Source organism: Patiria miniata, unplaced genomic scaffold (assembly GCF_015706575.1).
Source record: "Patiria miniata isolate m_02_andy unplaced genomic scaffold, ASM1570657v1 HiC_scaffold_6, whole genome shotgun sequence".
NCBI classification, from domain to species: domain Eukaryota; kingdom Metazoa; phylum Echinodermata; class Asteroidea; order Valvatida; family Asterinidae; genus Patiria; species Patiria miniata.
In genome coordinates this window covers 12,169,237-12,182,172 of record NW_024037073.1, presented here as the reverse complement: position 1 = coordinate 12,182,172, position 12,936 = coordinate 12,169,237, and the positions used below count along the sequence as shown (strand labels likewise).

General features: G+C 39.2%; 1 protein-coding gene across 1 annotated transcript; it reads left to right on the top strand.

The window, feature by feature from the left end:
• Nucleotides 1-303: 303 nt before the first annotated feature.
• Nucleotides 304-11,492, top strand: LOC119742734 (monocarboxylate transporter 12-like). Its single transcript, XM_038218899.1, has 4 exons — nucleotides 304-1,339; nucleotides 6,073-6,216; nucleotides 7,502-8,362; nucleotides 8,723-11,492. The coding sequence occupies exons 1-4, from the start codon at nucleotides 1,141-1,143 to the stop codon at nucleotides 8,851-8,853; spliced, it is 1,335 nt and encodes a 444-aa protein (XP_038074827.1). The 5' UTR covers nucleotides 304-1,140; the 3' UTR covers nucleotides 8,854-11,492.
• Nucleotides 11,493-12,936: the final 1,444 nt, after the last annotated feature.

Below are 12,936 nucleotides of genomic sequence, written 5' to 3'. Positions count from 1 at the left end.
CACAGGTTTTCTGCGTGTTTGCAATCACGATGACTGTTGTCAGAACGCTGAAGTTAATGCGCTCGCTGCGACATTAGAGTTTCGTTTATCACAAAGTATAGTGAAAGGGTATCAGACTATTATGTTTACAGCGTGTATCACACTTTCTGTCTGACACCCAATCCCGCGTTGCAACAAAGCAGTATACGTCATGGGCTGTTCCTTCGGTTAGATATCCCCCGCTGCGCTGTATGTATTCGATATTAAGACATGAGGGAGACCGTTCAACGAATGACAAAGAAGGTTTGCTCTGCGCTCACTTGACGCCAGTGCAGCATGAATTTAGGTTGTATGAAGTACGGACTCATTGGGGGTATTGCGCATGCCCTTGCATAGACAATTAGGAGATGGACCGGTCACGTGAGAGGGTTTAACCAATAAAAGGGGAAAAGAGTCCGATTTTCATACGAGTCCGATTTTCGTATGACACCGGGTCCCGTACACGGACGACGGGCGGGAACGTGGTCCATGTAGTAGTCATTCACAAGTTGCTTTCACAGCTCAGTGGTTTGATTAAAGAATGTGCGTGTTCACGTACAATTTTGCAATGTCTTATCTTGCATATTTTCTAGATAGAAATTAGAATAGCTAGAAAAAAATATTCCAACTATTAATTGAAATGAGTCTCAGGGTGAACAAAAAATGTACACATAAAAATCTGGTTTCAGGATTTAAAGTGAGTGAAGTTTTTGCGTCAACAGAAAAACTTAAACCTTAAAACAAAGGGGGAAAATAATACGTTGTACGTCAAGCAATCAGTAAAACCCATATAGGCCTACATTTACACGTGTTCATGCAAAGAAAATACTGCCATTCTATACTCTATAGCAAAGAAAATGCTGCAGATAATCATAGCCAGGGCAAACCATAGTTGGCCAGGCGCTGTAATCCTCGAACAATAACCACTAATCCGTTGATAGCGACCAAGAGAGCCACTCCAGTCAACCAGGCTCACGCTTGAATAACCGAGCGTTCATACCGATCGGGAGCTACAGAGTGGGTTATTCCCACCCGCTTCTCGAGCGTCACGCTATAGATATAGATAAGCTTTTATGAGTTGTTCACAACATATCGCGCCATTTACGTGCTCCACTGTTCACCATGGGCAAGGCTCATGTCGGTGGTTCGAGCCGCCAGGGCTGGTGTGAGGTTTTCTGCTTGTTCATGAGCTGGTTGCTTTGGGTAGGAATACTCAAAAGTCTTGGTGTGATGCTGCCTACATTGCAGGAACAGTTCACCGCCCAGACCTGGCTGATCGGCTGGATGATATCGATCATTCATGGCGTTATTAATGTCTCAGGTAATTATATTGAATTCGTGTTTATTGCATATTCAATAAGTTTGACCAGTTTTTGAATACATTTCCCGATTTCAGTTGTTTGAAAATCTACGTGTATTTAATTCGCAACTTGGCCAGTCAGGTCAAATGCAAAAATTCTTGTGGACTCATCATCAAACGTTTACACAAATTAAAAAAGGTCTAAAATTGCGCTTAGCTACCTTTAATACGTATCAGAACATGAGTTATACTGTTATTTCGGTTGTGTACTATATGATCCTAGCAACCAGTTGTGTAAAACAAAAAAACTTGTGTAAGATTTTACACTGTTGTGTAAACAACAGTTTACACAACAGGCTGCTAGGTTCATATAGTACACAACCGTTTGGTTTTTACACAACCGAAATAACAGTGCATGTACAGTGTGAAACAACATCTCTAACAGGCTTTACTGTTAGGCTTTAACATAAGGTGAATTAAATGAACACAGGGCGCGGCGGAGCATAAACTTTCTCTGTAAAAAGGGGCACATCTGGTATAAGAAATACCAAGAGGAGGTATTTTCTAAATCTTCAGGCAGTGCAGAATCGATATTTCCCTCGAGGTATCCAAAATCATGACATGTCTATGATATTTCCGCCATGAAGGAAGCTTTGACCCGAAAGCAATAACATCAGCCATGACAATGGTAGCAAAGTTGATTATGATTGCCAGGATTTTTTTCATTCGATCTTTCAATAGGGGGCAAATGTTCATACCTTTCCCCTGAAGGTTTTTCTTTTCATTCAAAAATTTCAGTGACGTTGCTAGCATTCTGTACTCACGGATTAACAAACAGCAAGGTTCACCGTGACTCATCCCCAACCTAATAGGAGTGGGACGGGCTTTTATTGAAACTAGTCATGCTTCACGCCAATTCCAGTGTAGTTTCGTTTTAATTAAAAAGCTATTAATGTTTTACCCTCTGCAAGTTTTTCCTCATAAAATCTCAGTAGACCGATAAATCCTTGCCATAAAAAACTATTATATTTTACCCTCTGCAACTATTTCCTCATTAAATCTCAGTAGGCCGATAAATCCTTGCCTAGCCTCAAACTTGCTATCTACCGAGCATAAACATAAAGATGCATTTGGTCTTTTATCTTTTATATTTGCCATTCCCCGTAACAAACAAATAACACTGCAAATATATCGAGAGTTACTTCGTTTGGTGAGATAGAACTAAAGCGGCCCCTGGCCCTGTGGCCCCACGCCGTAATGAAACAAAACATACACGAAGGAATTTACTAAATGTAAGAAAGCAGCCTTGCAACAATAATATTTACATGCGATGTCATGCATAATGATACAATTCTTTTTTCCATATTGAAATGGAACCAAAAATGGAGATAAAAATACAGGGTTCTCCACTACAGTTAAATGTTTTAAGTGCAGCACTATATTCTAAACAAAATAATGAAATAAATTGTCTTTATAATCTCAAAAAACTTTTGCTAAACATGTCAAATGAAAGTGTCAAGGAATCGCCCCCAGATTGCACCACAGAGCATCTTTATTCCAAATTAAGCCTCGACGTAAGGGCTTTGCGCTCCGCTTTCGCATAAACTTTGTCCGTCCTTTATTCCAGCACCCCCTGGCAAAAGTTTGTTCCAGCGACAGTGCTTGAAGTTTGTCACAGGTTTAATCATGCGGGGTCTGAACTGATTACTTGATGTATCATGCTTTACCTAGATGGTATACTAGACCCATGCGTGTACAACGTGTTTATTTATTTTTGTACAGTATTGTATTTCACACTTTTAATGTTCATTGGCATATCAGTACCTCAATAAATCACATTATAGGAAGTTGTCGATAAATGCATTGAGTGTGTGATTCAGTGCAAAATACAAGAAAATCTACGACAGCAGCTGAAATGAACTTTTCGTGTAATTTTTTATTTTAATGTTTCTTATCAATTTTGTTTTATCAATTTGTTTTAAGGAAATTGTAAACCTAACGTGACAATGATACATCAAATCCCAGTCGTTAGTTGTGTACGAAGTATATAACGCAGAGCTAGCATGCTGTTGAACCTTCAAGTTGAGATAAACATCTTAATAATTGCTTCACACGGGCATAATTCTGACCACGGGGGTGTAAAGGGTCTGTGTGCGGCGTATTGTGTGTTGCGTTACTAATAATAACCACTCCTCACAGATTGGCAGATGCAGTGAAGTGGCAATAATGTCGGTTAGTCCTGGGCTCCGCCCAGTGTAACGGATACCTACTTTATCTCAGATAAGAGCACAGAGGCGCTAATTACCCCAAAAATGTATTATTAGATTGGGCTCGGTTCTGTAATGGTTCTCATCTGACTTCAATATAGGTGGAAACCATACAACTAACACTGACCCAAGATATTTCAAAAGCTTTCAATGACAACTTTACGCAAAAAGGCCCTTCTCTCAATCGAAATTATTATTATCATTAGTATTATTATTTCTGGTAATGAAACCAAGGATTCCTCAAAAGCGGCCTAGGCACTGTAGCTCGCAAGCCTGAAGAAATCTGTGGAGAGAAGACAGTGAGAATAAGTTACAGTTTTAGAGGTGGGAGGAAAAGCCCAGAAGAATATTCTGGGGAAAACCCACGGAATCAGGCAGGGACTAAAAACCCAATCCAAATATTGGCCCAGGCGGGATTCGAACCCGGGTCACAGCGGTGGAAGGCGAGGAAAGTACCGCTACGCCAACCTGACTCCCCCCAACGCCTACCTTAATATTCATCAAGCTAATGCTAGTTATGAGAATTACTTGACTAATTCTAACGAAAATTCCATTTTCCTTAATCCTACACCAAAAACAAATAACCAATATGAGTGATCCCTTAGTGATCCCCATTTTGAAAATGTCTCTCTATCTAAAGGGGTTTTTCCCAGATAAATTGAAAATTTCCAAAGTCACTCCTACATTTAAAAAAGAAGACCCTGCTGAGCTTTGTAATTAAATACCAATTTACTGTCCTGTTTTTCCTACATTCTTGAAAAAGTTTCGTACAATAGGACAGTAAAATGATAATCAATATGGTTTTCGATCTAGTTTCTCCACTTCAATGGCACTTATTGACGTAGAACATAAATAGCCAAAACCTTTGATAAGAATGCCTTTTCAATTAGTATTTTCTTAGATTTATCAAAAGCTTTTGATACCATAAACCATGGTATCTGCGGGGTTGCCCATGACTGGTTTGCGAGTTATTTGAATAATCGTCAACAGTGCAAGTTTTAACTATTGCCTGTCTGATTTAAAAAATCTCATTTAAAAATCTCATGCGGAGTACCCCAGGGCTCTCAGCTAGGACCTTTGCTCTTTTTAATCTACATTAATGATATTTCAACGACATCTAAATTGTTGTCCTTTATATTATATGCTGACGACACTAGTTTATTCTATGGTAACAAAGATCTTATTTTTCTCTGTAATAATGTCAACAATGGACTGATCAGTATGTGATTGGTTAAAAGCTAACCGTTTATCTCTTAACCTAACTAAATGTAATTATATGATCTTCAGTATCAGGGACAAACATAATAATTCATCAAACTTAAATATTTTATTGGATAACACAACTGTCAAGAAGGTAGATGAGTTCAGATTTTTAGGTATTATCAATGATGACAGATTGATATGGAAATATTACATCGATGAGATTGTAAGTAAGGTTTCTAAGAGTATTGGAGTTATCAACATATTATGTTGTTTCCGTTTAGGTATTAAATACTCTATATAGTTCATTAATACTTCTTTATTTTTCTTACTGTAACATTGTTTTTGGGAACACATTCCGTACGAATTTAGATAAACTAATAAAATTGCAGAAAAAAAGTTGTTCGCATTATTACCAATTCACCATATAGGACCTACAGTCAACCACTCTTACGTGAGCTAAAATATAACAAACCTAAATAAAAAAGCATAACAAATCTAAATAAATACCAACAAGCACTATTTATGTACATGTTTATGAATAGTTTACTGCCCATTTCCTATTCAAACATGTTTGTACTTAAATGTAGCATAGCTAAAACACTCGGGGGGTCCACCAACTTACATTTCCACATGTCACAACATAAAACATCTGCATTTCAATACAATATTAAATACTCAGAGCCTAAATTATGGAATAATCTACCATTCCCTCTTAGATGTTCAAGGTCATAAAATATTTTTTTCAAAGCAAACTTAAATTGTACCTTATGTAATGTGAAATATTTTGTGTCTCTGCCCTTGGACTTTGTATGGCAATCCTACTCGTAGCCCATTATAACTATTTTTCATAACTTTGTTTACTGCTAAGAATTATTTATTTTTCTGTAATTATTCGTCTGGGTTTTTTGTGTATGTAATGGCATGCCTGATATACAAGCTATGCTTTTCAAGTTTTGCCCCCCTCTAGTGGCCTTTATATCTTGTTCAACTCTTATATCCTTCTTCATTTCTTTCATGAAGAGAAAATATATGTGTTTGTATGAAAATCAATGTGTTTGTATGAATGTAATTAACTAGATTGGCCACTCGGGGTAATGGTAATTAGCCATCACCCCAATCACAAATCCCCCCCCCCGATCCGACCTTGCATTTTTTGGAAAGGAAGTTGGAACTTACTAGTACACTTTGGAGTTCCTTGGTTTTTCTTTGTACTCGCTTTACCGGATAATAAGCAGGGGTGTTAATACTTACATCTCTTTATTTTTCATTTCTTATGTAATCAAGGTCTCTTTGCTAGGCCACTGGAGGTCATGTTTGGTTCCCGCACTGTAGTGACGGTCGCTGGTTTCTTGGTTGGGGTATCAATGATCATCGCTTCTTTTTCCACCAGTGTTGAAATGCTGACACTGACGCTGGCACTGATAGCAGGTAAAGATGTCTGTGTTCCATTTGGAAGATTGTCTTGCACGATAGTGACATTATTAGACAAGACCCCTCATTGTTTTCACATTGAATGGCTGCAATGTATTTAATGTGAAACACTCTTGCTCTTAGTACAAGGAGCGATTCGACATTGATTCTGCATCAGTGGCGTATACAGAGGGGGGGGGGGGGAGAGAGCAAGGTGTTATTTTGTTTATCGTAAACATTTCGGCGGTTTTAAGACGGTTCAGACGTCGATACAGTTAAGTCTTAATTTTGCCCCCTGTAGCATGAAAAGCTGGATACATCGCTGTTCTGCATTCCTTTTGCGTTAGGACTCTGCAGTTTTTACGGTTTTTTGCATGTGATGTTATTCATGTTGTGCATTTTTTTTCATTCTGCGCCACTTCAAGGACAGTAAGTTTAACATTACTAATACATTATAATTTAGGCAGGACGCGCAAAACCTGTTTACCACAGGTGTTTTGAAGGTTGAAAAACCTTCAGAATCAGCAGTTGTATCGATTTATATCAATTCAAATTAGTGAAGAGAGTTTTTTTACGAAAGCTAGAAGAACAGCGAGACGTTTAAAAAAACCCTCTTTGCGGCGACTTTCTCACCATTGTGGTTCCACATCCGAACGGAAACGTATACGTATACGTTTAGTTAAAGGGACATTTCGTACTGAAATACGCCCAATTGGGCTACGAAACGCGTTTTAAACGAAATTATATTACATGGAAAGAGCATTTAAATGTAGGATATAAACGTCCACACAACCATCCTTTAAATAGTGTGCGTTTGTTATGTTATTCTTGCGAGAACCATGTGAGAACGAGTTTTGGGGGTCACCATTTTGACTCTCAAAAATTGAGCTGTTGTGTTCTACTTGTGAAGCCTGCCGCACAGTGCATTGCATTCTGCGGACGTACGAGAAACAATATTGTTGTATGGTGCTGTGTGTATTATGTGAAACACACAACATTTAATGTCTAGTTGAATGTAAACGGCTGGAAATACGTATGCGACAAAATTTCCGCCGCGTTCGATGTAAACAACCGATTTTTCGTCTTTTCTCGGGAACGGTAAGACAAGGTTATAGTTTCCTTTCAACCAGACCTTAAAATAGGATAAGTATTCACTATCTAAAACATAAAATTTTCGGGGATTTCAGGACGTAATACCCCTTTAAAAGGAATCGTATAACACAGTGACAGTGTGGCGCAAAGCATATCGCCAGGTGACGCAACTGTAGACCCATCATGACTCGCTCGTATTCTCGTCTTTCAGGACCTTCTTTGAGTGTCGTCAATATTCTGTCAAGGAGCTTGATGGGCCGTCATTTTACGACACACTATGCCACAGCAAGTGGAATTGGAACATCGGGGGCCTCTGTTGGCTTGATCATCGTGGCGCCATTTACCCAGCTTCTGCTGAATACCTATGGCTGGAGAGGTACTTTCCTCATTCTGGGTGGATTGGGCCTGCATCTTGGGGTGTGTGGCGTCCTCTTGCAGTCACCACCGACTGATGAAACTAAGAAGAATGGTGAGTACCAGTCACTTGGCCCAGACATCGATGAAGCACCAGTGGTTAACTCACCAAGTGCCGAGGAGACTGGCAATTCGAAGTTGTTATCCCGACTTATCACCTTTAAGGACGCCATCTGCGCTCAGATGTCTCGTTTGGGATTCTCAGTTTGTCTCCGGGTCCCATTTTGGTTCACAACGGTCACATTCTGTTGCATCAGCTTCTGCTGCATCCAGTGGTACACCTACTACATTTCCCAAGCCGAAGCCAAAGGTTTCTCACCGTACGACGCTGTGACATTCACTACGGCTGCAGGCGTCGGAAATTTACTTATCAAGATCCTGGCTGGCCCTGTCGTGGACCGAGGTCTGCTGAAATTGCGACCGGCGATGGTGCTGAGTATCATAGTGGGTTCCTCGGCTCTACTGATAACTCCCTTGGTAAACTCCTACTGGCTGATGATGGCCAATGCCTTTATCTTTTATGGCGCTTTTGGAGCAGTTATCTCACTGAATGATCTGTACACCAGGGAGCTACTTGGTACTGATCTTTTGGCATGTACTTTGGCATGGATGGAGCTAGTTTCGGCCGTGTCATATTTCAGTCTTGGATTCTTTCCAGGTAAGACACATAACATAATCTGCATATAATATCTTGTCACGACTATCAAACTGAAATCATAGTAAATAGTTTTGATATTATATTTAGCAGTTATACACTGTAATTGATGCTTTACAAAATGTAGTCGATTAAAACAGCCATGCAAAAAAATGTGAGCTGGACTTTTACCGCAAGCTAAAAATCGCGCCCGTATTTTGAAAAATCACGCCCGTATTTTGAAACAATTTTACAGTTATTTTTGACGTTCTGTGTTTGAGGACAAGTAAAATGACATTTTTTTTACATTTTTCTGTGACTGTTTTTGTAGACTTCAATAACTTTGTTTAAGTTTGTGAAACTTTTCCCCCACTATTTTTGTAGGCTGGTTGTACGACAAGAGTGGCAGTTACGATTTGTCCTTTGTCATCTTGGGATGTATATCGTATCTGTCGTTGGCAGCGCTGATGGTGGAATGGTTTTTGGCTAGATGGTCAGATGGAAAAATAAAGTAGGAGAAATACCGAACGAAAACCGTAGTTCGACTATCTTCGCTCCAGCCCATGCTAGACGATCGTAGTTTAATAACGGTCGAGTCAGTTGAAACAGCCTAAGGAGGTTGATCGCCGGATGGTTAAAATAGCCGCGTCCATCACAACGCACAACAGGAATCAAGGACCAAAACAGTTTCGTGATATCGGTTGAACAGGCATCGTTGTATAGTAGTATCACATTCTTAGTTCTGGAAGAATTCATATAAAGTATTTATGTCTTTACTGGTCATTTATTCACCAAAAAAAGTAATTTTGAATGACAGCATGACTTGTGGGGATAAGGAGTCCTTTTATAATTCTTAAATATAACTTGTACTATATTTATAAAATAAAGCTGTCACATCTTTTGCTTTAACTTTTTTAATACATAGTATAAATACATGATTTAATCTGATTTATAAGATAATTGACCTTTGTTAATAATCAAGTGTCATTTGTTTACTTTCATCTTAATAGTTAGAAAATATCAGATGAAACTTTTAGTTGGTTAAAGACCTGTGGACGTTATGCCTTGTCAACTACCCAAACGGTTTAATTCAAGTAATTATTGTCGTGAGCTTTATTCATAATATTTAAGTTAACCTTTATCTGTCATTCCCTTTGATGTTCTTTTCATCGTATACTCATTGCAATTTAATTCATAAATTTTAATCATTCTTATCTTTCACCTTTATACTTTGCTACTTGTTATAAATTTACACTTTAAAAACTCCTACCCCGGGTGATGCTGATTATAATAACTTTTGTGAGCGGACGGTGGGGCGGCGGCGATGAAAATTTGAGTCTGCCAAGCAGAAATGGCTGCTGCGTTCTTGCTGGCACTTGCTGCACTTTCGTAACTTTTTGACATTTCCCTGCTTTTCTTTTTCTTATGACAATTTCGCGCGTTGTTGCTGTGATGTTATTTCGTGAAGGCACTGTTCTTCGTAAGAGCCTATATGTACCATATGTGAACCACACTTACTGTGCTTCCCTGAACCTTTTCTGCAAAAAGTTTGCTACCTGGCATTATGTCATATCCTAACAACACAATGTTTACTAGCAACACCGCTAAAACTGCCCAATGTCCAGGATTCTGGTGCATTTCTTGTTGAATAGTTGTGACATGACTTGTGTGGCTCTTCGTGAAAACAAAATCTCAGTTGACCTACGTTTACGCCTTTTCGTGCAATATGTCTTGTACGCGTTCAAGGGGGCAACATGTTTGTGTCTCTTCGTGAAAACGCAAAATGCAATTATCGAGATATGTGCCCCTTGTATCATTAATGTAATTGGGAAATTAATGATGTTTTGGCTTACAGAAGCATGTCAAAATGGCTAAGTACAATGTTTTAAAGCAAAATAGAGAAAAAAATTAAGTGACGTATGTGTCTCTTCGTTAAAACGTTCACGAATATAGATAAATAATCATTTGGCAGTTAAACTCAATTGCCACTGCATTATTTACAAGTAATTTTGTAACGTTTTCTCATATTTTTTACAATATAATTATGTACGAAAATTTGTCAATGTAATGTCATTTTACAAATAATTTTCTTTGCAACAGCATTACTTACAAATAAGTTGTCAACATTATGTCTTTATTCACAACATTTCTTTTTGTAAGAGCATTATTTTTGTAATAGTTTTTGACAAAGTATAATTCTTTATATGTAATTTGCATGCATGTTATCCTTGTTTGCCAAGTCATTACTTATTTAAAATGCTAACAAAGACATTTTGATTCATATATAATCAATGTTTACATTTTCTTACTAATTTTAACACCGCATTGTACATGGAGGTTTGAATATTGCATCCAGGATTGACTGATTGATTCTGGTTAACTAAAAAAAATTTCAGAATTTCCCAGTAAACTGCAACATACTTCCTGCAATATTAAAAGTGACCACAATGCTATTTCACTAAGTAATAACCTCCCAGAATAACCCCAGAGGTCCTGGGTTATAGAAATTCAGTGCTGAGCTGGTGACCAATCCTCGGTATAGAAACATGTTTCAGAGCATCATTAAGCAGTGTGAGACAGATAAACAAGTATACTCTCAGACAAAGAAAAACCCCTCGGGAAATGTTCAAAGTAAAAGGTAAGGAAACATTTTCTTTCAAGGACCATGGCAAGTGAAAAATGTACCAGCACTGAGAAACTGAGAAAAGAGCTGCTTGTCTTGCATGGTAGATGGGACAACTCCCACAACAAAAACTGAAACTTAAAATCAGCAAAAAAAAACCAGGCTGAGCTAGAACGAATAGTTGCCTACAAAACAAAAGGTGTCATCAATCGCTCCAGAGTGAAATGGTCCGAAACCTGGTGGAAAAACCCAATAAATATTTCATGGGCCATGAAAAAAAATTAGGGCTATTAAAAAGCTGATGGTTTTCCTTAAAGCAACAGATGGTAAAATTGTTAACGATCATGTCTCCATTATGAAAAAAAATGTTCACTATTATACGGAGCTTTATTCATCAAAAACATTCCTGATAAAAAAAAAATCAGTATTTAAATGACATAACGAGTGATCAATAAGTCAATGAATCGATGTGAAGGCTTACTGACAATAAAAGAATGTGAAGATGCGCTATTCGCTATGAAAAATAACAAAGCTCCAGGGCCCGATGGGATTTCTGTCGAATTTTATTAAACTTGTTGGCATGACATACAGTGTGAGTAAAAAAAAAATTGTAGCACCAAAAAAATACTGACTGGAAAGCCAATTTTAGAAACTACTTTTAGTTGAAAAAATTTACCAGATATATATGATAATATTTTGCGTATGCCGCTTGATTCAAGAGAATCACACGATTTCTCAGTTTTGTGAGTATTATTTTTCTGCTTGATGCCAATGGTTCCGTCGTGGCGCAAGGAAATCGCAGGTCGACCTGAGGCCAGCTTATGGGGTTCGGGGCCCGCCCAAGCTCAACGCCCGCCTGGCCAGATTTCCCAGTTGCGTATACGACCTAAGTCATGCTAGAGGCCAGCAGTGCAAGTACTGTCACAAAAACAAAACTGGACACTTCAGCAGAGTTTGCCGATCCAAGCGCAAACACATGCGAGCTGTGACTGTTCCCAATTAATCTGAAGATGAAATTGAGTTCTTCGTCGGCTCAGTATCGGGCAACAGTGACCAATCACACACTTCATGGCGCCAGACCATTGTTGTTGAGAACAAGCCCGTCCACTTCCTGCTCGACATGTTGACACCGGGTCAGAGGTAAACATACTGCCGTTACATGTTAACCGTACCCTCAAGCTCCGTGACACGACATTGCACTTCACCCCTACAACCCGTTTGTGTGGTTTCTTAACCCGTTTATGTCTTTTACTTCGACGGGAAAGTCAAACTGAGAGGTCAGTAGCGTCTATCATGTGAAGTCAAGGGCAAGTACCATAATCTGGTGCTTGCTGTTGGTGTAGTCGGGATTGCATAGACTGTGCTTTGGGAGACAACTTCAGACTTGCTGTCATACGAGATTCTCTCTCAAATTTTCTTAACTCCACTTGCAGCTCATGGAATGTCATTTCTCTTAGTCTCATCGGAGCTAATCGTTGTGCCACCCTCTCATCCCTCACTCCTCGCATCAATTGCTGTGTCCAGGGGCGGCGGAACTGGGGGGGGGGGGGGGGGGGGGGGGGGGGGGGGCTGGGGGGCGTTGCCCCCCCCCCCCCAGATTTTTCCAAGTGCCCCTTTTGCGGCCATATAAATGTGCCCCCTCGAACAGTAAAGTGCCCCTCAAGATACAACAAAAATGCCCTTAGCCCCCCCCCCAAAAAAAGTCTCCGGTTTCTGGTATGGAGCTTGTCCAAAAAGTGGTGCGGCGACGCGGCTTTTCTTTTTTTGTACCTGACTTTTTTGCTTCAAATGTCGACTGATGACTGCAAATGGTGCCCGACTAAACTTAGTGCAAATATATGGGAGTCCAGAGAGGCCACATAAAGCTTATTCTTGATCATAACCCCATCTAAAAACACGTTAAAATTGTGCAGCAGCAGGATTCCAGTCAAACCAGTGAGTTTGGCGGTTTTGAGACATCATCTTTCATTGAAAA

Coding starts and splice junctions, on each gene's coding strand:
- LOC119742734 (XM_038218899.1), top strand. CDS start 1,141: ATGGGCAAGGCTCATGTCGGTGGTTCGAGCCGCCAGGGCTGGTGTGAG. Junction 1,340..6,072: donor TGGCGTTATTAATGTCTCAG/GTAATTATATTG, acceptor TATGTAATCAAG/GTCTCTTTGCTAGGCCACTG. Junction 6,217..7,501: donor GACGCTGGCACTGATAGCAG/GTAAAGATGTCT, acceptor CTCGTCTTTCAG/GACCTTCTTTGAGTGTCGTC.